Here is a 27,491-nt window from a genome sequence, read left to right on the forward strand (position 1 = left end):
CAGAAAGTAGGGTTGGTTTGTGCTGGCTGAGGTCTTTCTGGGATGATCACTAACCACTCAAAGCAGTCTAAATCATGTGTGAAACATTTCAGGTTCTTAACAATTGTATCAAGTGGGCATGGATTTCACAAATGCCATGCTGCAAGACTCTTTAGATTTCAGACAACCCGATTTCTAGGGATTTCAGATTATTTCTGTGCTTATTACGTGCAAACTGCCACAAGTGGCCTCAGAGAGCGCAAGTGTGAGCAAGAGGTTGGCAGTGGATAGCCAGTGTATGGAAGTTGGTTTCCAGATGTAACGAGGATGGTAGAAGAGTGTTGCATAGCTTAGCTAAAAAAACAAAAAAGGCGAAAACTACCTCCTTTAGACTTGGAATGCCAAGTCATCTTGAAACTTCAGTGGACAGGTTCCTAGAGGGAATGTGGGGGGAGATACATTGACGAGGAGGAATTCAGATCCTTGGCTATGCAATGCTTTAACTGTTAAAACTTTACTTTTCTTCAGGTGGGAAGCCAGTAGAAAGAGGATGAGGCTGTGGTTATGTGTACCACTTGGTTTAGTCCGACAACTGAGGTAGCTGCATTTTAGAAGCAGAAATAGTCTACCTTGCTATCTGGGAAGAAATACCTGTTGCATAGTCGAGATAAGGGTAAGGGTAAGAAGGGGATTAAGCCATTTACCAAAATTAAACAGTAACACGAGAAAAGAGTGAGCTAAACCATGAACACATTTAAATGCAGATATAGTGAAATAGGAGCAGAGACGAAAAGTAAAGACAGCAAAGACAAGGCATAATTTAGTTTTCAAAAATTGATTAGCAGAGTTTGCTAATTAAACTTTGCTTGGTTAGCAAACAAAACCATTTGATTAGCAATGATGTACTAATATTTTTAATGTCACCAGAAGTTATTTGTACACAAGACATAGAATGAGCAACAATACTGCAGTTTTGTGTACCATTGAAGTAAGACATTAGTGAGGCGAGTCCGGCCTTGCAAATTCTTTTAAATTTCACTAGACCTGCAGGTTGAGTACCTTAGTTTACCTACCAGAGCTAAGAGAAATGCCCTCGACCAATGATGACAACAAAATTAATGTGCTGTTGTATGTAGCCACAAACCCACTATGTTTGGCACACTACGGCCACCCAAAGGACAGCGATGCACAGTGAAACTTGTATTTGGCATTTACTGCAGACAAAATAAATGTTAAATAAAAAGTTTCAAACATTCCCTTCAAATGGGACACACCCTACATAAAATCTACTAGACTATGTGAGCGGGTGAAATGACTTTGCGATCCCTGCATGATGTCTGCAAAATGTGAAGGGTTAGCTGCATGAATGGACACACATATGATAAAAAAAGGCTTTGAAAACTGTTCCGTCTTTGACAGGTGCTAATATATAATGCAATCATAGAGCAACTCAAGCTCTAGCGGCTGTAAATGGTAGTGCAGTAGATCTGTAGATATACAGACCGGATGGAACTATTGATCACTACCTTGCGTAAACATCTTATTAGATTTGTGTATTCATTATGAACTATTGATCACTACCTTGCGTAAACATCTTATTAGATTTGTGTATTCATTATGTAAGAGGAAAGAAAGCAAGAGATTAAGCAAAGCAGAAGGCATAGCAGGCAGAGACCTAAGCAAACTAGCTGTAATATTGTAGTGTGCGTCAATCTCACTTTCAGGGTAGCTGGTATAAAGCAACAGGGTGATGAGACAGAATATCCATAATTATGGGCTCATCCCATGGGTTGAGCACCAGTTGCAAGATTTATGCAACGAGCAGGTTACCGAACTAGGTTAGCCATCAAAAGCTTTTGCCCATATGATGATGCACATTTTCAAAAGTGTTCACTCGTCAATTTGATGCATCTTCCCCAACAAAATGAAATTTTGTTGAGATTTAGGCATACTAACCTCCACATTACTGTAAACCATGCAGACAATGCAGGGTTTTACAGTAGCAATATTTTAATTATGCATTACGTAACAACTTACATTTTTAGTAATGGAATTGTAGGACAGTCTTAAAAAAATATAAAGTTCACAAATAATGGTCTTTGGCAGACAGGATTATCAGCCAATTACTTCTGGTTTGCAATTATTTTAAGAACAAATAAAAAACGTGCCTAGCACTCCCACACAGGTCTTTGGCACGTAAGAGCGGAAAAGAGGATCACTAATGCACTCTTTCAATTAGCCCCTCTAAACTCGTATTGAACAGAGAAAAGAGGGTGGGAAGAGCCCTGAAGGCAAGAGAGGAATACAGGGCGAGCTGTGCTTTCATTGGTTACAGTAACTTAAATAGCTAGCTTTGCTGCACAAGTGCCAATTTAATTAGCAAACCTGCAGAATTGCATAGCAAATTGCTATGCGACTACTTATTTTATGCCTTTAAAGATTAGCAGGAGAATGAGAGATGTGGCAGACGGAAGATTAGGTGACTAGAGAATTAACAGTTAACTGTAAAGGCGAGAAAGTGGCAGCAGGGAGACCAAGCAAGAGGGAAGACTAGTTGTGAAGATAGGTGAACATTAAGGTCAGAATAAGCATTCCTATTGCCTAAAAAGTGACAAAGATTTTTCAAAAGGTTACAGAATTTCAACTGACATGTGCAGGCAAAAGAGATGGGAGTAGAAAAACGATGGATTAGGAAAAAAACAAGGTTAATAACACTAAGGTTATTGGCAGAGGAACAAAGGGTAAATGAAGTGGAGTCAGGTGGAAACAGAAATATGAAGAAGATGCTGGAAAAAAAGTATATCAAAATTCCAGTTTTGGATAAAATGGGATGTAGCGAGTGGGTAGGTATTCACCATTTAATGGCAGAAAGAGAGAGATTGTGCTGTGAAAATGACCAAAGACGAAAGAATATGCATCCAAGTGGCAATTTAACACCATAAGAAGAGATGGGGGAGAAAAAAAAAGGAGGGGACCACTGAATAACGGGAGAGGAGAAGGAGGAATATCCTGCTTAAGATACAGAAGAGGAATGATCAGGGAGATCAAACAGCTAATAAAGAGAAGTTCCAGACATAACAGAAGACGACACAGCGGAGCAATGGATTATGATCCATAGTGTTGAAAGCTACAGAGAAATCCAAAAGCTCAAGGAGGAGAAGATAGTTTCTTGCTTTGAGGAGAAGTCAGTTCAATGTGGCATAACGGTTTCAGTAGAGTAGACCAAGCAGAAACCAGACCATAGATTAGGAGAATAAGCACCGAGCTAGTGATTAGAGGAAAGGCTGCATGTTAAAGAAGTTATCAAGAGAAGAAGACAGATTGTGGTGCAAGGAAATGGGGCATGCTGCAGTATCCTATGACTGGAACCATGCGTACAAAGCCAATGGAAGAGGAACATAGGGAGCAGCATGGAGCACAGCCCTGCTAGATATGCATCAGTTAGAGGGGCAAATGAAGCAAAGGTTGTGGGTAAGTAAGGGAGCAGCCCTTTGGTTGAGGATAAAGGAGACAGAGGAAAAGGAAGACTAAATACAATCAATCTTCGAAGGGGAAAGAAGAAGAAAGTTAGAAGTCACTAAAGAGTTAAAAGCAGGCTCAGGGACCTGATGTGTCAAAGTTAATTAAGTTTAACAAAAAAAAGAGTTGGGTTAGGAGATCGAGCAGTGATAAGTGACTCAGAATAAACCTGCTTAGCATGGAATAGGTAGGATTTAAAATTGAGGGGAGCTGAGAACTATTTAAGCTCCTGCTTGGAGCTTAGAGGAGCCTGCTTACCTGGACACCAACCGCCACCAGGAGCTAATCTTGGCTCCCCGGACCAACTGATGCCAAACAAACACACCTATGTGAACTTAATACTGTGCGTTTGAGACAATCTATGAACATTAGGACATATCTAGACAGTAATAAATAATGAACACAATTATACTTTTGCATCTTATGTCAAAGTTAGATTTGCGGAAATCTATGTACCAGCTCCTCGTTAATGTGGGATACCGAGGAGTTTTGGCTCTGGATTTTCAAACCGTGTAATGAAGATCAAAAGGAGGAATGCAAAGGGTTAGAAAATCAGAAGTGGAAGGGAGCTTCTCAGTTTTCCAGCATTCTGGAAAACATGGGAGAGCCAGGGTTGAGGTTTACAAGATGGAACATAATATGAATAAGGGTTAAAGTGCATAGATGATGCAGTGCAAAATGTGCACTCACCACTAGTCATTGGCTAGTGATGTTTAGAACTGGTGTGCTTTTGGTATGTATAGCAAGGAGATGTCAAGCAACTTTGCTATGGCTGGCTAGTAGCTTTCAGCTTTCATTTTTGCCCTCTGGGTGACGTAATGGGGGAAGATAGAAGCACAGACGAGGAATTATTGTTCAAAGTGAGAAAATTCAGCAAGTGGTGGAAGTCAGAAATAAAGGGTATAGTATTGAAACAAAGCAGCTTACACCGTCTGAATGAGGGCACAAAACGGAAACTACCTTGACCCTGGAGCAAGCTGCGCTTTCAATCGCTTTATCATAAGACAATTTATAAAGACTTTTATGGCCCATTCCAGATCTTCTATCACAAATCAAGGTTCTGCATGCAAAGATCTCTTCAAGGTCCAAATGTTTTTTCCAAGACTCAAGCAAGCCACATGCAGGAACCTTTTGATTGTTTAGCTCAGAGTGGGAAGCACAGGTTTTCTACTTGGATTATATGCTAACTCCAATTCCAGTCAATTTAATTCATTTGCTATACCCGGAACATCTGTCCCGGAGATAAAAATATAACGTGTCAACATTTGCTAGTCTTGTTTAAACAGTACCATCGACCTTTCATATGGTAGAGCAAACTCTACCACCATCTACAGAACAAGGTTAAGAATATCATCAGGTAGACTTACACACAGCCATTGTTCACAGGCCCAGCCTATGCCACCATGACCAGGCTTCTCTTGTCTGAAGCCTCGACAGCATTTCCCACATATGGTTAGTGAAGAGGACTACAGTCACACAGATCTTATCCAAGTGGTCCACTCGCAATAAACAACTCCATAACACCTGGAGGCATTCTCCAGTTACCCACGCCATCCCTCCTCCCCCAATTGGAATCATGCAAGGGGTAGAATCTCTGTATTCAGAAATAATGGCACCAGCAACTCGACTGGGTCGAATGCCTTTCTCCCTCCCCCGCCATTGCTAATTTTAAAATGGAAAATGCTTTGCCAAGGAGCATTGTATAAAGGGCATATTGAGGGTTGCAGCAGTTTTACTGCATTATATGCTCGCACCATGAATCTCCAGAAACCATGCTTGTAACAATACATGACAAAGAACTCTATTCCCACCCTCCCCCCCCTTCCCTGGCCCTGCAACACTGACACGCACACAATATATTTTTTACCTAGAAAGCACAAGGTGCCATGTATTGTTACAAGCATGGTTTCTGGAGATTCACGGTGTGGGGTTAAAAGACAAGGAAGTCACATTTTTTAGTATGTGTGAAATAATTGTTCTGTTTTTTTCATTTGTATTACTATGAATAGCCCGGATTTGAGAAAGGCGCAGTCGCCGAAACATGCGTCATCCAAGAAGGGCTTTACCTTTATCAAAGCAAAAAAATAAACAAAGAATTATTTTCATCAGAAACAACGTTTTTTTGGAATTCTTTATTTATCTACTTTGGCACAAAGAAGTGTAGGCACTGTTGTGCTTTTTCTCAAAATGTACAGACGGAGTAGAGGAACTCGGTGTCTCCGTGGCCTACACTCATGCGACAAGTCTTAAAATAATAGACAAAAGGAATACAATACACAAGACAAGAACCAAAACTACAAGGAACAAACAATAACAGGTCGCGAAGGTACAAGCATATGATCTCTGTTCCAAAAAGTTCCTCAATGTCACAAGATATAGTAATTAACATTACAAACAGATAGTGGTGGGAAGGAGCTAGAAACAGTAAACAAGGACAGCACTGTTAAATGCATAAAATAAGCACCGTCGCGTAGCAATTTGCTATGCAATTCTGTATGTTTGCTAATTAAATTGGCACTAGTGCATCAAACCTAGCTATTTAAGTTACCTGTTCAATGAAAGCACAGATCACTCTGCATTCCTCACTTGCCTTCAGGGCTCCCTCCACCCGCTTTGCTCTGTTCAGTGCAAGTTCAAAAGGGCTAATGGAGAGAGGGAGTGCAGCAGTCTCCTACACCTTTATTTGCCAAAAGCCTGTGTGAGTATTCAAGCAACATTTTTGTTTGTTTTCCTTTTACAAATAAATGCAAACCAGAGGTAAACGGGATGATACCTTTATTAAGCCATCTATATCCGGTCTGCTAAAGACAAATGTGTTCGCTTCATTTTATTTTTTAAATGCAGTCATTCAATTCCATTTCTAAAAATGTAATTTGTTACATAATGCAGAATTACACTATTGCTACTGTAAAACACTGCATTGTCTCCATGATTTACAATAAAGTGTAGGTTAGTAAAGTGTAGGTTAGTGTATCTAAATATCATAGTGTCAACTATTTTTCATTTTGTTGGGGAAGCTAAATCATATTGACAGGTGGATACTTTTGAAAATGTACATGATCCAAATAGCCAAATGCTTTTGGTGGCAAACCTAGTTCTGTAACCTGTTGGTTACATGCAGCTTGCAACTGGTGCTCAACTCAAACTGATTAAGTACTCCTTGCCATTGTCTCATCACCCTGTTACTTTATACCAGCTACCCTGAAGGTGAGATGGCCGCTAACTACACTATTTTAGTTAGTTTGCCCAGTTCTCTGCCTAATACACCATCCACTCTGCTTAGTTTCCTACTTTCTTGTCTCTTACATAATGAGCAGCCAAAACCAACAAGATGTTTACGTATAGCAGTGATCAATAGTTCGATCCAGTCCATAGAGCTTCTGCACTACCATCACTGTAGATGGCCTCCAGAGCTACTGGTAGAACACTTCATTGTTGAGAGGAGACATTGAGATGTGTGGGGTGGTCCAATCCACGAGACTAGACCCGTAACACATCCTGTTGTGTGCCAAGATGGTGAACAGTACTTTCTTTGATAAACTCAAGCCTCCTGAATCACAGGGACTGCATTTTACGCTTAATAAAGGGCTCAGTTCCCTCCACCCTGGTTGGATTATCAGTGAGCATCAGCACATATGGCCAGCAATAGTGGAGGTGCTGGGTTAAACAGCATTCCTATTTTGGGGTGTTTACAGCCACTTTTTAGGGCTCCTCAATTTGTTGATTATTTCTCTCAATTTGTTTGGATCACTGGCTTTCTGGGGGGAGGGGGCAGAGTGACATCCCCTTAAGTACCCCTGTATTAGCAATCCCAAATGTACTAACAGTTTGTTGATAGTAGTGTTGTTAGAAGTGTGATGAGTAATAGGGAGAGTCCCACAAGGTATTTAGAGGCCTGACTAAACCAGGACTCTGTTCACCCAGTGGGCAGCGCCCTCGGGAACCCCTCAGGGGGAATCCGGGTGCAAGGTTTGCAGAATGGATGAATTCCGAAAGTAAAGTCCAGGAAGTGCAGTGGATTGGTTGGTATAGAGAGGAGTCTCACCGGAATGCAGAGTTTGGACTAGACGGCGAAGAAACGGGCAAACAGATATAGGAGAAACGAGATAATGGGAGAGGAAGAACAAGAGGAAAGTTGGGATGGAGCAGAGCGAGTAAAAGTGAAGAAAAGCTGGAGGCAAGGAAAGCAAGCAAAGAGGAAGAGGAAACTGCGCGATACAGAGAGAACCAGGGAACACTAACACGACCGCAGTAACAAAGAGGGGGAAAATCAGAACAGAGCAGAAAGTTAGAAAAGCCAAGGAGGAGAAAGGAAAGAAACTGAGGTAAAGAGGGACACAGGCAAGGGGCCGCGAGTGGAAGGCAAAAGAGTAAGCCGCAGGTGGCGGTACGAAGGAAAGTGCTTCGGAAAAGACAGTTTAGAACCAGAATACACAAAGAAGCGTAGTAGCGATGGGCAGCTCTCACCATTGCCCCGGCATATGTAGAATGAAGCCAAAAGGTGCTTGCACGACATCTTACTAGACTGCTGGATTAACAAAAGTGAATGGCATTAAAGAGACGCCATCTTGGATTGTGTTGGGAGTGAACGGTATGATATTTACTCCATTTAAACCACAAGGATTGTGATGTTTAAATCTAACACCCTGCCTTTGTAAACCTTTCTGCCTTAAGGTATATGGTTGCTCCCAAGGAGCCTAGCCCCAGTGGTGGGTCAATTAAACCCCCCATTTTAGCCATAGGGGGTTATCACCCTACATTGTTTTAGGGAATAGTTTGGTGGCAGCTGTACTTTAGGTTTAGTTTCACCAGGGCTGCAAGACATTTTTCCACAATAGTACCCAAAGTATATTTTTGGTAGCTTGTTTAAATCCTGCTTTCGATCCTTTTGTATTTTAGGGCTTCATTTGTTCTGGGCAACCACATGGTAGGCTCCATATATGCTCTCTGTGAACCTACATGGCAGCCTCCAAATTGGTTTAGACCAGGATCTTCCTCAGGGGGTAGTCCAGACGAGTGACAGCCCTACTAAACCACCCAGCCACATCTAGTAATGGGTCAGCTTCTTTTTGCCGTGGAACTTAATGCTCTGCCTTGTCCCTACCCTCCCTCTTGTTCTAGAACTTGCAAGACGCAGGTCTACTGACCTGCTAAAGGAGTTTTCCTGCCAATTCCCACCGTTTTTGCCATTTTTAAACTGTCGGATGTCCATACTGGTTGGTGCAGTAGTTTGGACATCTCAGGTTAGCTATTATGCTCCCTGTAGTCCAGTCCAGGCTTCTTGCATGCTCTTGCTGCCTTCTGTCATCTGCTGGAACCAGTTTCTGGTCCGTTTACAGCCTGGAAGAAAGTTGAGATACCAAAACCCCACCTCATCTTCTCCTTGGGGCGTCCTTGGTTGTCCGAAGCAGGTATCCCAAGCCTTTATATGCGTGCTGAGATAGTTTTCTGTTGGGCTACCACTCTTTGTCCGCTGCGCTGCAACAATCCGTCTTCATAGGTTCCTCGGTGCTCCCAGTGTCAATCAAGGCTTGAAGGTGGCAGTTGTCGGATGGTTGTTCATTCTTTTTTGTCATGGGGTTCTTAATTGGCTCAAGGTTTAAGCCCCTGGGCCCCGAATCCTGTAAACCACATCTAAGAAAGAATCCTGAATTTACACAGGTTGATTTGCTGTCTTAGGGCAGTTCACCGAAACTGATGTTTTAAGTACTTATCTTTGGATCGTGGGGGGGTGGTTGAAGATGCTCACCCTAGTGCGTTCCTGTAGTCCACGGTTGAGATACTTTGGAGGCAAGTCTGAACTCAATTTCCAAATGCCCGACATTGGGGGGTCATGCTGCTTTGAGGTTCTCTGGGTATGGGATAGGGGAGTGTTGAGAGCAAGGGAAGGCATTTGAAGAGTATTGGTAGAGGGCGTGGGGGAAGATGGTATGATAAAAGGAGCCGAGTAATGTGAAGATACCAATAAAGGCACTGCAGGTACCTGGTACACAGATGAGCATGAATCCGAATGTGTAGGAATTGGCGAGACATCAACTGATCCGACAAACATTGCAGGGAGTGTGCAGTGGGTGAGAAAGGTGGCGGTAGGCTGGCAGCAGATGCAGATAGATTTTTGTTGCTGGAAGCAGTGGCATCTCCTCCCTTTATCTGATAGTCAATTTCTGAGATAAATGTTGAAGTTAGGTGGGATCATAACTGATAATCGGATGCAGGGCAAGGCAGGGTTATTTAGCTCCTGCATCAAGCCTAGGAGAGCTTGGTTAGTTTGAAACAATACGTTTGGCTACTGAGACTAAACAGTGCCGTACAAACATACATGACATTAAACGTTGAATATTTGAGAATGTTAATGAAGAATTAGGACACATTTACTACATATTTAAACATAACAGAACATACATAATGAGTAAAAGTGAAAAACTTTGCTTCGCATGTGGAAGTTAGATTTGTGGTGCTCATTGAATCTTAATTTCGAATCATGCAGGATTCAGTGAGCCAAGTTTTAAAGAGGATGTCAAAATTGCCAGAAAACAGGCAGTTCACCTCAATAACAGCTTTTGCCACTGAAGGGGCAGTAGAACATCCAAACCTGGTTGGTTCAAGAAGTCTGTATGGGAGATCAGCCTGTCAGATGAAAATAAGGCAGTATATGCAACGAGTTGTTGTTGTTGGATGCATCTTTGCATGATGTATTGTGTCAGGTCGTGTTTTTTATTTCATATGCTGCACCTTAATTATATTTATGCGGCAAATGTGAGGTTGAATATATTACTTGAAATAACTAATCAAAAGGGACAAAAAAGAAAGATGGGCAGCAGTCGCAGAATGATCAATACAGTGAAGCCGACCTGAATGAGGACAGACTACAGACAAACCACGGAGACACGGGCAGGTGAAAAAGGCTCTCATCTATGTGCCGAAAACAAGAATGTGTTTGATGACTTGCAAAGATGTCCATCGCTACTTCAGTCAGTCTATTTTCTTTGATCCTCTAGAACTGGCATCTTCCAGTAATAGTACCACTATTGGGAAATCAAGGTCACTGCAGTTGACGGAAGTCGCCTGGGTCCGCACAATGGTGAGACAGCTGCACTCGAGTATCCAGGAGCACAGCAAGGGCTCTACACAACCTGATAAAACAGCCTACTGGAGTCTCAAAGTTGAATGCCACTCCTCTTGCTGAATGTCTAAAACACATGGACAAGTGCACTGTGTTGTAATGTGTGTTTTGCTCTTGAGTGGAATTCTACCTCGTTGAATTCCACTCTTTCCCTGATGCATGTTTACATCTGTTCATAGTTCTAGATTGTATTGGGAGCCGTTGAGGAGTTCAAGTGAAGAGGTGTTGTGCAGGTTGAGCACTGCTGGGCTCAGGCTGGTTACTAATAAAGGATCTTCACTTACCTGCAGTGTATACTTCCCTTATTACACACTGCTCTGTGGAGGATATCCAGGCAAGAGGGAGTGTTTAGATGCACATTTACCAAAATATTAAAATATGTATATTTTTGGTTAAGTACATGGTCATTCGCCCTTTTGTGGTTAAGGGGTACATCACCAGGTTCATGTGCATCTAAGCACGCCCTCTTAGAAGGAATAGGAAGCTGGTTTGTGGGATTCTATGGATTTTTTTGTGTTTAAGTGTCCTCACCCACACAGCCCCTAAAAAGAGGGCTCCTAAACTCCCGATAGCTGTGGATATCCAGGCAAGCAAGGAGCCACCGATACCCAATTATTGTCTAAAAAGCCCTTTTATGATTGCAGGATTTGGTTAGGGGAATCTGGGTTTTTACATATGGGAGGGGCGAGGGGACTCCCTTGTGATGGGTGTCTCCATTTCAATATACTCCATGATGTTTTTCTGAATGGTTTCCAACTTCGAAACAGGTTCCTTTTCCAGTTGGTCACAAGACTTTGTTTGCAGCGTTTGGGCTAGACTGGGGGACATGGAAGTTTATCAACATTGACCAACCAAATCTGGATGCAGTTTCCCAGGGAAGTGGAATCCTGTTGCATCTGTTATCTATAGGACTTTGTTGGTGCAATTACATTCAAGGGATAGAAATACTTCAACCACCACATGTATTTTGTATGGCAAGATATACTGTCTAGTAGTCGGTGCTGATATTCGTGAATACTTTTATGGCGTATGGTCCTAAAGAAGTTGCAAGAAATCAATTATTCATTTTATCAATGTAATAACCACTTAGGATAATCTATTATCATGCTCTTAATCTGTAATGTCCTTGCATGCTTTCCTTTCAAACCCCATATGTACTGCATTGTTTTGCTGTACACCAACGTTCTTCCCTGGGTCTCACGTGCCTTTGGTACTTCTGCTATGCTTTACAAAAATGTGCCATAAGTTTGCTCTGTTTTTTTTTCTCACTTTATTACCCTTATTTTTGTTTCCTAGAATGCAGCTTTGCTAGTTCTGCTCAACCGAGTTTGATTGGACACTTTGGGGGAACTCGTTTTACACCATGCAACACTAAATAATTAATCTCTTCAATGTAGTCTCTCGCAAAACATTTGCCATTTGCGCCCGTTCTGTGGAAGTGGGACTTTAAAATCGCAAAATGCAGTGTATGCCGTCAAGCATTTCAGAGAACCCCTGCTGTTACATACGCCATTAAACTACGAATCAAGCTGGACCTCCTCGGTTTGTATACTTCTCCGTTTGCACCACGTTGCGCGACAACTGCAGCTTGTTCAACTGCTAGTCAAGCTTTAATCCGTTTCAACTCTATACAGTTCCTCTCACGTTCTACACAGCTCCAGTTGACTGGAGTCTTTGTTGGCAGGGGAATCTGGTCTCTTGCAATATCTTTTGGTTCATCTTCACCCTGCCAAAGCCCCTCATTGCAGGCAGTAATTCGCCTTCACTTGGTTCAAATTTGAACTAGTCTCTCAGAGGATTTATTTAATAAAAGAAAATAAAAAAAAAATTTATAACACGCCTAATACCATACCAGAGTTTGGTTTCGAACCACCGTTGCTCTGCATGGACTTGCTTCCAAGACCAGCGCATCGCCCCTGTGCTAAGTTTGCCGCTCACCTTTGGTCCCAGCTGTTGGGCACCAGTTTCTCACAGTCCGGTGTTCCCCTTCGCTCTACAAAGCACTGTATTGGAGTGCCTCACCCCTTTTCATCACTCAATTTCTGTATCTTCAACACCGATTTTTCTGTCCCCCAACCCAGGTGCAAAGTGGTCCGTGGATAAATTATGCTACTGCTTTCCTCTCATAATGAAATTGGAAGGGTAACTTCCCTTGCAATAGTCTTGGTCTTGCCAGAAAAATGAAGTACATGTGGGTTTTCTCAGTCACTTCGTCACACTTTATTCTTAGCAGTCAAGCCAATCACGTTTTATTCGACCATAATACCTTAAAGCAGCATACAATAATTCAGTTATAACAAAAAAATTAAAACAGCGCCCAAATTCATTAACATATTACATTATACAATGTAGAATACCAAGAAAGATTATTGTTAATAGTTAAGTTAGGACCAATCTTTTTGTACAAACACCAAGTGTCAGATTTTAACTTTTGGTACGTAGTTCTTACAGACGTGTTAGGTTGCGATTAACAACCTTGTGGACAGCAATTGTGGGAGTGGCTGTCCTGATCAAACGGCCACTGTAAAAAAAAGGCATTAAGGAAAAGAAAGAAAAATAAAATACAGCATTTAGCAAAAAAAAAAAATTAAAAATTAAAAAAGCAAGCCTTACTGTGAACTAACGAACTGTTTTGAGGCAACCAGGCAATACTGCAATACTCTGCCTAGATGTGTTGGGTGCATGCTACGAGGTTTTCAGTTGCAAACTCTCCAATTGCAATCTCTAGCATCTACTGGTGATCAGAGAACTGTCAGTCATGTCGCACCATGCCCCCCAATCTAAAAATCAGCCCAATACAGAAAATTGGAGTCTGTAGTAGTCATCTCATTTTTCTCGTCCTTATCCAATTTTCTGCAGATTGAAAAATAAAGGCTTACTCATGTCACATTTCAGAGAAGTCGAACACGCTTTTCAGGGATTTAAGTTATTTGCATTGAGCACTGAATATTTTCCCACAACCCCCATAGTTGTTTGTGAAAAATGAATAACCAATGAAGACTAAAGCACAATCAGCATGCCCATTTTCTGTAATAGTTTGACCACTGTGTGCACACCACATTCCTCAGAATTGTATTACTAGGAAGTTAGTGTGCATTCTCAATGTTAAAAGTGCCATGCCATAAAGAACACAACATTATTAATTTCATCTACATTTCGTGTGCTTCAATTATTATGAAGAACAAACCAATGACAGCTTAAGTAGTCAATATATATTTGCAGTGATCTGTGTCTAACCTCAGGCCACAGTCTTGAACAGTGGCAGGGATGGCTTCGGTACCCTTCCAAAGGCAATTAAACAATAACCAATGAGTTGGTTGCTACATATATAAACTATTTCAAGGCATAAAATGAGCAGTACCACATCACAATTTGCAATGTAATTCTGTAGGTTTGCCAATTGCTTTGACACATGTGTAGCACATTTGGTGATTTGAATTATCCTGTTTAAAGAAAATGCAGCTCACCCTGCATTATTTTCTAGCCCTCAGGGCTCTTGGTGAGTGCTGCAATAATGATCTCTTCCACTCTTGAATTGCCAAAGACCTGCGTTGGCAGTGTTAGCCAAGAAACAGTGTTGCTTTTTCATATTATTGACCAGCAGTTATCAGAATGGTACTTTTATAATGCTAACTACAACCTGTTTTGCAACCACCAGTAAGTAATAACAGAAAAAGAAATTTAGAACGTTTACATGATGGTCCTGCAAGTACATTCCCAGTAAAAAGGTATTACATAATTACAGTATTTCTACTATAAAACATTGCATTGCCTCCATGCTTACAATATGTTTTAGATAGTGTATGTATCTAAATCACGTAGGAAGAGACATCATATTGTAGAGAGACGGAGAGAAAAAACAGTTTTCCATCAAAGCACGTGGCTGTGTGATAATGCACTTTTGTGCAGCTGGTGCTCAACCCATAAACTGATCCCTGAACTCCTTGACATTCTATCTTAATGTATCACTTTAAACAAGCTACCCTGAAAGTGAAAAATGTTCACAAACTACAATGTTCCACCTGGTTTGCCCAGTCCTCCACCCGCTACTACACCATCCACTCTTAGTCTCTAGCTTTGGCTTTCCTTTAGCACAATCAAGACACAAAGCCAAGTAGATGTTTATACAAAGTAGCGATCAATAGTTCCATCCAGCCCTACAGATAAGGGGTGTATCAGTCACTTTTACTCCCTAATAATTGGTAAATACTCCCAAAAAAAAAAAAAATATATAGGGTGTAAAAATACTCCAAACAAAAACAAAAGAGGAAAAACACGTGTAGAATCGTGCACTCCTGCTTTCACCCTCACAGCTCCATGTAATACCACAGGAAGGAACAACTATTTTAACTGGCTGATTGGAAAAAGTAAGTAAACATGGATCTTTTAATGTGCATGAATAACTAGGTGAAAAGAAATAAATACTACAAAAACATTTCCGTTTTGCAATTAAAACAGATTACTAGTTTATAAAATGCTCTCATTGGGAATTGGACTTACATTGTTACTCACTAAAAAATCATTTTACTCCCAACTTTTTAAAAAAAGGGAGTAAAATACTCCCCCTTCCAAATCTTAACTGGATTGGCTCCATCCTGTCTACATCTAGAGAGCTACTCTAAAAAACATACTTCGTTTCCAGATCTTTTGGCTCATAGATTATGATCGTATTTGATATTAGCACTGTGGGGATAAGCACTCATCAATGAGGAGGGTGACAACACAGGTGGAATCTGAAAGTAACTGCATGTGTTTCACCAACTGACGTGTGCCTCTGCCCCCAGCCTTCATCTTGGTGCCATGGGTCGTCTCCTCACTGGGAGTCCTTCACCTAAATCCCCCCCAGGCCTTAGTCAACCTACCCCACGTCTACACTCATCTGCAGCTCCAACCTACTCCATACTTAGGCTCCAGCTCGAACATTATGAATTTTTTAATTCATGAAATGTCCAACCTTTTCCTTATACATTTCATGATAGGACAAGATTGAAGCATACAGGGGCATTTTACACTGCACAACACCAGCTGCACAGAGTCTTGCACTGAAAACTGTTCTTTTCAGACCCTTTTTATCGTATTTTTTGTTCTTTCACATATTACATTTTGTGTTCACCTCATTTAATCTGATCTCAAAAGTACATCGAAATTCTGTATTGTTGCTCATTTTTATGTCTTGGTTAGGAATAACTTCTGGTTACTTCAAAAATACGAGTACAAAATTGCTAATTAAGAACATTGTATTCACAAACTCCACTAATAATTTGTTTTAAACCAATGAATACCTTATATTTACAATACTTAAAAAAATGACAAAATATACAGAAGTACTACACATCTCTTTAGAATACTATAAATAAATCTGGCTTTCATCTTTGCTTCTCCAAAAACTGATGTATTCTACATCTCAGATTCGCCCCCACCAGCCCCAACATGCTCAACACTTTTCTCTTCTTGTTCTGCTGGAACATTGCGTTTTTTGACATGGTGGATCACTATTCTTTCATTTGCTCCATTTTCTTTAGGTTTATCTAGTTTGGTTCATAAATCACACCTATTCTGTTTCGTGGGCTGGCCAACCTTTCTCCATATTAACCTATCTATAGTAGTTCCCCACAGTTATGTTGTTGGTCCTCTACATTTCTTTGTATACCAACCCCCACCCAAATCTGATTAGCTCTTCCTTCCATCTTATTTCTATACTGACTATTCACAGATGTGTATTTCTTTTTCTACTTTCTCTGATTCAACCCATGCCACCATTTCTGTCTGTATTAGCTATACAGTCCTGGATGTCTTTTCTTCACTTCCCCTCAGATTTCTCCATCTATTCCTTTCCCTCCTCAAATTTCTCTAATTCGGCATGGAACTAGGTTTTAGATTTGATTTCTCTCGACTTTACTGATAATATTGCCCAGACTGCTAGCTCCAGTTTCCAGCTTTATAACATATTCAATGTCTAATCACTTATCTTTTCATGACCCTAAGCTTTTGGCATCTTCTATGATTCTTTCTTGTCTTGACTATTATTCTGTTCTTTTGAGTTTATTCCTGGATCTTTTTTTAATCCATCAATTCATCTTCTCCGTCATCTTACTCCATGTGATTCAATTTCTGCTCCAGCCCTTTCTCTTGAATCTCATCTTTTTCTTTTAATGATTTCAAATGTTTGCATGGCCTTGAGCCAACTTATTTTTCTTCTCTTATCAACCATTGCGATCCTTTCAATCACAATTCCTTCTAAACGATCCCTCATGCTCAATCTCGCTTTCGTTCTTGGGCTACAAAACATTAGAAACAAAGTTCACTTCCCATTAGGTCATTCATCCACTCTTCCTTTCCTTGGTGAGTCTACGCTGTCTGAATACAGTATATATGAAACACAGGCTTGGGTTTCCTTCAAGTGTCCTAATTTATATATCAAACAGATACATCCACAGGATGCAAACGTTGCACTCGCCACTCGCTAGTGATAATTGACTTGGCAAGTAAGAAACGGTGTGCCGTCTGCATGTACAATATTGAGGTGGCAAATGACTTATGGATGGTTGGATAGCAGCTTGCAAGTTTTGAACCCTGCACCCAAACACACCCTAAAAAGTGGTATTGTTTTGCCAGAAGGGATCTGTATGGTGGGCAATAAGCCATGGACCCCCATACGAACTCTGGGATCATAGGGAGCATGCACTTAAAGGCAGCATATGATGCAGCTTTTTAGCTTTCATCATTGACAATGAGTTGCTACAGGTCAGTAAAAACACCATGGAAATCCTTTAAATCCAAATACGTGAAAATCCTGACAAATACTAGGTCACCACTGCCCTACACTAGGCGGGGACTGGCAGCATTGAAATATGTTAATTTCATAAAAAATGTCCCTCCGTGAGAGAGGCAGAGAGAACACAACAAGCGTGACCATTTACCACCACTCTGTATCACCTCCAGATTCTAAGCAAGAAACATAAGTGATGTCACAAGCAGTGCATGCTATCGCAGAGGCAAGAAAGCATTGATTCAACTCACTTTTCAAGAGACATCACTGGCACACAATACCTCCACAAAACACAATCTGCTGTAACGATAAATTTACTATTGGCCCCTGAAAACAATGAGTGCAAAAGCAGGCATGCACTACAAAGTCAACCTCTTCCCCTTTCATTTGTATTTATATAGCGCCTTAATGCAAAGCGCTTAACATAGAAAAAGTATAAAAACGGTACAATAGTAAACAAGTGAAAATTGACATTAGTAGCCTGGGATAAGCCCTGTTGGATCAGACGAATGTCAGCGATTTGCAGAATAAGGAATAGGTAGTGAAAGAGCGTAGAGAAAGAGGAAGAAGATTCCAATGCAGTGGGGCAAGGCAAATGTGCGGAAGCGTGATTGAGCACAGGGAGGGGCAGCAATGAATATGAAACAAAAAACATTTACTTATGGAAATTAACTACATTGGGGACCGAAATATTTAAAGGAGAAATATCAAGTTTCAATTCATTTTGAAAACATCAAGTGGTACCTTGGAGCTCACCAACATCGAAGCAAGAAGGTAAATGCCCCAAAAAAAGAGCCTTAATTGGTACCATGCCTCCTGTAACAAATTATCAATAAGAACCTGTATGGATGACTGCAGGACACACTACAGTGAGGCAATAACCGCCGTTACAGATTTTTCAACAATGGATCAGACTGTATGCTACATTTTTCAACTCTGACCAGCAATCAAGTCTGAAATGTAACAATTCAGAAGCAGTGCATGCGATTTTGCACTTTTTTACCCACATTCCACCCGTCTTCCCTTATTTCTATACTTTTTTCATGCCACTGTGTAGTTATTTCCGTCATTCCTTTTATACTTTTCCTTATTCTATCCTTCCATTGACTTACAGTTCCTTCGGATTCCATTTCCTTCCTTCTCTTTCATTCCATCTTTTCTTACCATCTTCCCTTTCTTTCCATCGTTTTCCTTCATTCCATATTGTCTTTCCCCCCCCATTGACTCCATCTCTATATCCGTCTTATTTTCTCACCAACTTCACTTCCTTCTGTCTTTTGTTCATTCCATCTTTACTATCATTACCCCACTCCTTCCTCACCCTCCCGATCACCCAATCCTTTCCATTATTCCACCATTCCTCCTTTCTCCATGTCCTTCAACTGATAAGCAAGCGCTGTCATGTTAAGCTTTCTTACAGTTGTCATCTGTGTAACTTTCTAGTAGATAAAGCAATTTTTTAAGGATCTGACAAATTGCATTGAAATATTTCTGAGTCCTTATAAATAAAAGAAGACCAACCTTACATCTGTTTAATAAACAGCATGCTCAGAGCAATAACGCATCAGCCCTTGCTATGACTGACAGCTAAATATTTTCACATCTCCAAAACGGAACCGAGGGTTAACCACTGTAGGGAATCTATAATGTAAGGCAATGCTTCATAATGAAACAAAATCCTTTCGTAGTAGTTTCACGAGCAGTCTATTAGTTATTTGACTCACTCTTCTTTCCTCTCATGTGTGCAATAAATAACATTTAGTTTGTGGTGTGCAGTATGCAAATGGTAAATTTAAAAACAGATGATGCAAAATTTTTCCATTGGTATTTTTGAGAGCTTTCAATAGTTATGGAGGAGGGGCTTTGAAAGACATCCTCTGGTAGTAAAACAATGGGCCTCATTATGAGTCCGGTCGTAGCTGTGCCGGTAAAACCGGCAGGCAGCTGCCGGACTTGTGATGATTTACCACCGCCTGACTTACCGGAATAACCGTGGCATTACAGCCCCAGCAGTCCGGCAAGTCAGGCGGCGGCATCCCTAACTCCCCATTCCCATTGAGTCAATGGGAATGGGGAGGACTGAAGAACCGGCACTGTACGCAAGTCAAAGTCTGCGGGCGGGACGGCAACCGCCTGCAGAACTCATTTGCCAGTCCGTAAACAACGGTGCCGGTAAGCTTATCAGCACCGTTGTTTCCAGACCGGCAATCTTGTAATGAGTAATGAGTCCCAATGTTTAAGATCTTTATCTCAATTTCCAACAGAGGCTTTGCTGAAATTGGGTTTCCACAGACAGCACGAGTGCTCTATGAAGACCTAGTCTACCGGCAGGTTTTTTTTTTTTTTTTAAACGTGAGAACAACGACTATATCACGGTGAAAGCAAAACAAGCTAACGGGAAAGGTTCTTTACAATGGGAACCATTGCAACGTTAGGCTTCCTTCAGATATGAGAAGGTTGGAAGAGTGCAAATCCTTTGCTACCAGTCGAAAAAAGGGATGATATACGATTACTCCATACTCCAATCATAATGATGGTCTTCATATTTGGAAACAAGACTGGCAAAGATTTTTCTCTTTGATTTATCAGATTTGCTAATGTATCATCCACTAGATAGGAAAAAGAAAAACTGAAGGTGGCGAGAGTGTCAAAATAGAATTTAAAATAGGAACTGCTCATGTTTGTCAATTTCAGAATCGCATCACTGCACTTCAGAGTTGAAAAAGTCTACAGTCAAGTCCATTAGTGATACTTTTTAAGAGCAGCCACTGTTCCTCACTATTGTAGAAAATGTCCTGCAGTTATCAATCATGTCCCCAATTCATACTGGTGGCAGTAGCCATGGCACCATCCAACACAGTAAAGAAAATGACTGCCCCCATGACCCAACTGATGGCCTCGGTCTTATCTTTGATATTCTCCAAATTGGCACTGGTAATTACTTTACTCATTTTTATCTTAAAACACTGATGAAAATACTTTGCAACCCATCGTAGATCAAATGGATCCCATAAAGTTTACATCTGCACGCCGGTCTGCTTTTATTCCGATAAGAAGAAAAAAGTCAATAGAAGAGATGTAGGAGCCAGACGGCAGAATCAGCGGTCATTGTGCAGTGCAACTAGGCACATCTATTGCGCTCATGCCGCCAGATTTTGACATGGAAGTGGGTGCATTTTGCCCACTGTTTTTTATTTATTAACGGGGCGAATGTATTTAATGGACCAATAAACGGAATTCCAATTGTCCCTTTGGTAAATTTTTTGGTCAGATAAAAACATACCTTGGGTATAAAACCCGATATCCTTTTATATTAATAGCTACAATGTCTTTTTTCAACTTTAAGTTCTTCCTCAGACCAGGAAGAAATAATATCTGAACTCCTTCAATTGCCAGTGGCTCTGCTGGTACCACTGATCTGAACTGGTCTGTGGAGCTACCTGAATTGCAGCTAGTAGCTGCCTCCAATGTGTCAGTTGCCTATTTTTGCAAGTATTTTTACCACTCCTTTTTTTGTTTGGCGTTTTTGCCTATTTTTAGGGAGTACAAGTGGCTGGTATGCCGTTGATCTGTAGACCAGTCTGCATTCCTGCGGTTTAGAAGGCACAGGCATGATCCACAACTGTGTATCAATGATCTACGACAAATTAGCGCGGATGAATTTCCTTGGTATGGAGTGGCCGTTGCAGTCTCCAGGTCCATCAGGCAGCGGGAGAAGAAAGCGGGAAGGACTCCAATAGCAAATGCTACACAAGCTGTGTCCCTTATTTTAATACAAACTAAATCCTAACACCTTGCAACACTCTTGAGGAGGGGTACGCTCCTTGAGGCTTGCAGATGTACCAATACTTATTGCTGTCAGAAAAGAAACGGGTCAGTAAAAGAGAAATTATTCAAGCCCACTTGCATCATTCATCTTATCCTACTCCGACGACTGAACTCGCAGCAAAAATACTGCAACCTCTGGAAAACCAAAGTTATGATTATGTTACTTAGGGACAAGTGTATACTGACAACCAATACCAATTTATAATAAAAGCAGAGGACTATCAAATAAATGTAGTAAACTACACATTTTGGAATGACAGTCAACACCTCAGGAACCTTAAAACAAGTCACAAAATACATCCAAAAGTCTAAGCAAGCATTCCTTGTTATAAAGAGCAATAGCAAGGGCACAGTGGGTATAAGCCGCTCTTCGTCAATAAAGGCTGACCACATGCCGAAGGTCAATATTACAACAAGTGGCACACTACATGAAAAGAAAACGTGCAACGCCTGTCCTGCAAACAAAATACCAAAGGTCGACAGAATGTGCCCAACAATACATGTGAAGCAGAACTGGGATGACGCCCACAACTACTGGCCTTAGAAAAGCAGACAACTTGATGCACTTCAAGAAATGTGAAACCAAGGTCATTGCATCGGAGGGGGGATGTCCCATGCCCTCATGCTGGGTTACTTCAAACTGTGCAAAGCTCATCAACTACGACTTAACTTCACTCTCCCTGGATTGGTGTGACAACATGCTCTCCTCTTGCAGTCACCCTCCACAACACCTCCCAACGATAACCGTGCTCTACTGAGCCCACCATCCAGGTCACAAGCCTATGTCACAGCCCAGCTAGGCAGCCATGACTTCCTCGTTCCATGCTCATCTCAGTCATTGTTAGGTCAGCCTTTGGGGTGGGGAGGCTTGTCCCCCATGGACACTAACCATTAAAGAATGGGATGCCCTCACTGTCACCATCCTTTTTTTGCTTCCCATGCATTATCTTGTTCCTGAGTCTCCAAGTGGCATTCTGCACCAAGGAAACACAATCGGGGTTTTGTGTGTTGCTTAAGAGTCACAATTTCTGGTCAACTAGGATAACCGCCTACCCACTCTTATAGCAACTCACTGAATCTACGTTTCCGCTTCTCTGCTCTCTGTTAGCACTTCACCCTCTGGCAACTTACTCTTCCACTTCACTATCCCAGTTCACACTCCACATTCACCTCACCTATCGACAAAAGAAAATTGAAGCCCGACTTCTTCGTCTAGCTTAACCATATTAAAACCTCCCTCCAAGCTCTTTCTCCCCCAGCTGCTCACTCTAACGAACTTGCCTTTGATGTGTTCACTACTGCACTGGTTAACCCCTTTGACTATCAAGATGAAGCCTGCTCCTTCACTCCAACCTGCCTTGAACCAGATCTCCCCAGCTATCCAGAAGCTGAGGTCGACAACGAGTCTCCACTTAAACAACAAGCACAACGATTGCTCTCTCTCCTATTACTGCTTACACCGACTCTCTCCTCATCTTCACCATCCCTGTTGAACCCGACAAAGCTTCCTCCTACATTGATCTTAAATCCTCATTCTGATTGCACCCTTGCAAGATGTCCATAACCATTCAGGCTGCTCATTCCCCCACCTGAACTACAGACCTCTCAAGTGTCCCCATTCCTTGTTTCCAGTCCTGTTTGTTTCTTTGAATTCAGGAACTTGTGGTGCTGAATTTACAAACCAACATGTTTCAGAACACAAAGAATACAATCATGACCGGCACATGGAATGAGGGAACTTGAGAGCTCAAACTAAGCTCCACTCCATCCTCCCACTGCGCTGATGACTGCCTGCCACTTCTCTAAAAGCAATTAAAGTGGCCAATACCATGACCACCATTCTGTGCCTTCCTCTTTTCACCACCAACCTCTTCTCTCCCACTACTGTGATTATACTGATCCTCTGCTCACCCAATTCATCCTCCGCTGTGGCTGACACCTTAGCATCCTTAGAGAAAATAAAATAATTACAAATGAAAGGCTTGCACCCGTTGTACCTGCTCTCACTCCCTTTTCAATCTACATCAAGTGACATCTTTTTCTTCTCTGTGAAAGATAGTGAGCTAAAGACTCTGGGTAACTCTCTCGCAACCAGGACTAATGTCTGGCAGAGGGACTCCCAGGACCCCCATTGTTAATTTGCATATGCAAGTAACTTTGGGTCTCACCCTAAGTTACTAGGGGAATCCAGACGTGGACCCCTTGCTCACTATTATTAGAGAGGCACAACTCCTCCCTAATGATGAGGTCCAACCAGACCAAAACATATGTCTGGGGATGCTGTTGGTACTCTTGTTCAGAGGAGAATTGCCTAGCATTTCGGTGCTGGACTGCCCCAGGGCAGGACAAAGACTGATATGTTTAGGATTTTTCTTCTCTGTGAAAGATAGTGAGCTAAAGACTCTGGGTAAGTCTCTCACAACCAGGACTAATGTCTGGCAGAGGGACTCCCAGGACCCCCCTTGTTAATTTGCATCTTTCTAGCCTGCCATGAGGTAGCCAAATCCGCACCCATCTTTAAATTTAAAAAAAATCGCTTTACATTTGTGTTTTGTTAAATAAAAAACATACTGCTGACCTCATCCATCATCCCTCTTTCAACCAACCTGTTGCTTCCCTGTCTCACCAGTCTAAAATCCTCAAGGGAGTGGTCTATATCAGCACCATGAGCTGCCTCGAGTAAACGTGTTGGGTGCCCAGCCGCTGGCAACCTGTATTTCACCACAGACATGTCACAGAAACCGCTTTCACCCACATCTTTAACTTTCTGATCACTGCTCACCACTCCATCTCTATGCTGCCTCAGACCTTCTCCAAACTCGCTTCTCCCTAGGCTCAGTGTTCCAGATAAGATTTAGTAGTGGGAGTATTTTACTCCCTATTTTTATTTTTTAAGGTGGGAGTAAAATTATGTTTGGGTGCAAATATATAAGTCCAATTTGCAATGGGAGTATTTTATAAGCGAGTAAACAACTTTTAACGGGAAAATGGAAATGTTTTTGTAATAATTATTCCCTTCCTCTAGTTATTCATACACATTAAAAAAAAAGGAGATACACGTTTACTTTTTTCAAATCAGGCAGTAATAATCAGGCAGTAATAATAGTTTTTTACTGTGGTAATATGTGCATTACTGATCCATGGTGCTGTGTGGGTGAAAGCAGGAGCACAAGCTCCTACGTGTCCTTTTCCTATTTTTTGTTGGGAGTTTTTACTCCCTAATTTAGAGAGTATTAGCTTTTTCTTTTTTAGGGAGTAAAAGTGGCAGATACACCCCTTATCTGTTGGACTGTCTAAGCTTCAAGGATATTGCACTTGAATGGGCGGCCTCTTATCAGACCGCTCTTTCTACATTTCCTGTGACTAACACTTCCTTCCCCAGTACCCTTTCCATTGGGAATCCCACAAAGATCAGTCATGTTTCACACCTCTGCAATCTATACAACCCCATTCCAGAGTAAATGCATCAAATTCTTTGGCTTCTCTTACCACCTCTTTGCCGATTATACCCAGATTATCCTTTTCCTTTACCTCAGACAGAGGACATCCATCTACAAATCTCTGACTTGGGCTCGGTCACAACTCTTATCCTCTGTCCCCCACCACCTGAATCAGTTTTCAACAGAAATGTACCCCTCCTCTGCATCAAAGAAATTCAAAATCAGAGGACACATTTAAGACCTAGCTCAAGCACAAACTGCTAGCCTAAATGTACACTGTATTGCAGGGTGCAGCATTTGCACTAGCTACAGATAACTCTTGGCAAGTAAGAAATTATGTGATGAAAGTATACACAGAATCGAGGCAGCGACTGACTTTATGCCTGGCTAGTGGCTTGAAACTTGATATCCCTCCCGTGCACTTATGTATGTAGCTGTCCGTCCCAACAAGTTTACACCCACGCATCACCCAGATCCCAATGCATCACCCGGATACCCTCCACCAACATGACTGTAGCTATAAAAACGCATTTTGAAAAGAGAATGTCTTTGTTGTGTTTTTTTGCTCTATGTTCAGCACTTCTGGTAGAAAAGTGGGACTAATAAAATAAAAACAAAAACTACCAATACACAAACGCCATGTCTTTTAGGGCCAGCGCCCTCGAGAACACCTTTGAACACCTACGGAACCATACAAGAGTTCAGATAGTTAGAACCCAATGAACCATTTAAGAGCACAGAACCCGAGACTCCACACACACAGCCGCCCATACAACTCCTATGAAAGTACAGGAATTCCAGAAGAACTGCGAGCAGCTCATGACATGTACGGCAATGCAGAACATTATGGTGAAACTCAAACTATGTAGAAGAGTGTCTCAACCTCTAAACATTCAACACAACTTTTTTCGGCCGTAGGAGATCTGCTTCTCATATACAGATGGGCCAGGACTTTGGAGAACCACACAGAGCCTATCTTTACTAGTGTCAGCACAGTAGAGAAATGCTCATTGTTTCAGGCACTCGCGCTGTAGGTTGATAACCCATTGAACCTATGCACCCTGATGCTAGTACTTCCACTAGATAACAAAACCTATGTACATGAGTTTCGCACCTCCAAGAACCTCATTGATTTATGCATGACATCATGATGATCTCACAGGACACATGTAAATGTACAAGCACAGCACCTCGGTCGACCTGACACCACCGTACATAAGTGGAGCACCCAGAGAACACAAAAGTCAAGTCAACATTTCCAATAAACCACCGTTCATCTCACGTACAGTGAGTACCATGAGCTCTGGAAAAACAAAGCCTGTGTATACCACGACACCAAGCACATCAGAAGCCACGTACAAGTACAGTACCAGTGGCAACACACACAAAAATAATCTAAGCTCAGAGAACCAAGATCCCACAGTCCAGACTCATGCACGCAAATGGTAACACCTCAGTTACACCCCCAACACGAACGTAAGGGCACAACTCATATGAGGACCCGAACAAGCCATGAATGTCAATGCCACGAACTATGAGGACCACGAAACCAAGTATGTGATGATCAGAATCTACTATAACGTCATACAAACCCGGCACACGAATGCCAACACTAATGAAAACCAACAATGCCAAAAGAACTCACACAAAGTTAAACCCAAACACCGCAGTGTCACACATCTGAGAACATCACATTCCACTAAAGTCAGAAACCAAAGGAACACCACACAGGAGGGCTCTGTTCTCAGAACCCCACAGTGCTTCCGTGTATGATGCAGAATCACATTCGCTGCTCAGTCTACTAAACAGTTGAGCAGAGAAATACGGAACAGCTCAAAGAGTTGTGCAGCGAACGATCATGGGACAGGAGAGTGACATGAGCGTGGCTATTCCATTAGTAGTACAGTATGAATAGAACAGAGACCCCCTAACAAACAACGTGTATTTTAGGAAGGAAACACCAAAAGCTTCGCGTCTCGCCAGCCCTTTAAGTCAGAGCGAACGTACATTCCAATCCACGCCCCTCTCTCACCTGCCTCCGTCAGAGCGTCTGATCCCTTGGGGCAGATACCCCACCCATCACCCCCTTTTACCGTTAAGCTGCCCCTCCGGTTCCATTCCCTCACCTCCCTCAGGCAGGGCGCCATTCCATGCCGCCCCGCACTCTAGTCCTCACACCGCCGGAGCCGCTGCCTCCATCTCGGTTCCAATAGTACCGGAAGCCGCCCCCGCCTCAGCCCCAGCTTAGGATCCAAAGCACCCTGTCAGAGCCGGGTATCATGCACCGGAAGGGGGCGCCATAGAGTCGCTGCAAGAACGCCACTAGCTGTCATGGGCACAGAAAGCGGACCATTGGTTTGCAGCGAGGGCAGGGACAGCTACCATCTTGGATTGGGACGGCATCTCGGCTGCTGAAGCCCCTACTCCGCAGCAACTATATCTAAGTGTCACTTTTTTGAATCCTGAAACAGAATCATGAAATGAGTGTGGCACATGGTACCCAGTTTAACAAGTGTGCAACCCAGAGGCGTTGCTAAGGGGGGGAGGGGCGGGCGCAAGCTAGTCCCGCAGCCCCGACATCAGCATAGCCCCAGATCTTTACCGGACCTAACAACACCCCTGGACTGCAACCACCTCAAATAATGTTGTTTATCACAAGTATGCAAATAACAAGGGGGTTCCTGGGAGACTCTCTGCCAGACATGAGTCCTGGTTACAAGTGCCTTACCCAGAGTCTTTAGCCATATGTTGTAAATTAGTGCCTGAAGAAAGACAGGAGCCAGGCAGGGATTTCACCAGGACTTTATTTCCAATATCTCTGGATCAGATAGTG

The 27,491-nt window shown here is 42.1% G+C and overlaps 1 protein-coding gene across 5 annotated transcripts in view; it reads right to left on the minus strand.

Annotated features, from left to right (window-relative positions):
* Positions 1-26,955, minus strand: part of PI4KB (phosphatidylinositol 4-kinase beta) — an 830,203-nt gene extending 803,248 nt beyond the window's left edge. For 2 of the 5 annotated variants that reach the window (XM_069650265.1, XM_069650262.1), the window contains exon 1: positions 26,785-26,954. Coding sequence is in view for 1 of the 5 variants with exons in the window: in XM_069650267.1 (XP_069506368.1) it covers positions 26,785-26,805 (21 nt within the window). In the remaining 4 variants the exon portion in view is untranslated. Of the gene's footprint in view, positions 1-26,751 lie in introns of all 5 variants that reach the window. The other 3 variants (XM_069650266.1, XM_069650264.1, XM_069650267.1) reach the window with 3 other exon arrangements.
* Between the last annotated feature and the right edge of the window lie 536 nt (positions 26,956-27,491).

The sequence above is a fragment of the Ambystoma mexicanum genome, chromosome 1p (assembly GCF_040938575.1).
Source record: "Ambystoma mexicanum isolate Mex_15411 chromosome 1p, UKY_AmexF1_1, whole genome shotgun sequence".
NCBI classification, from domain to species: domain Eukaryota; kingdom Metazoa; phylum Chordata; class Amphibia; order Caudata; family Ambystomatidae; genus Ambystoma; species Ambystoma mexicanum.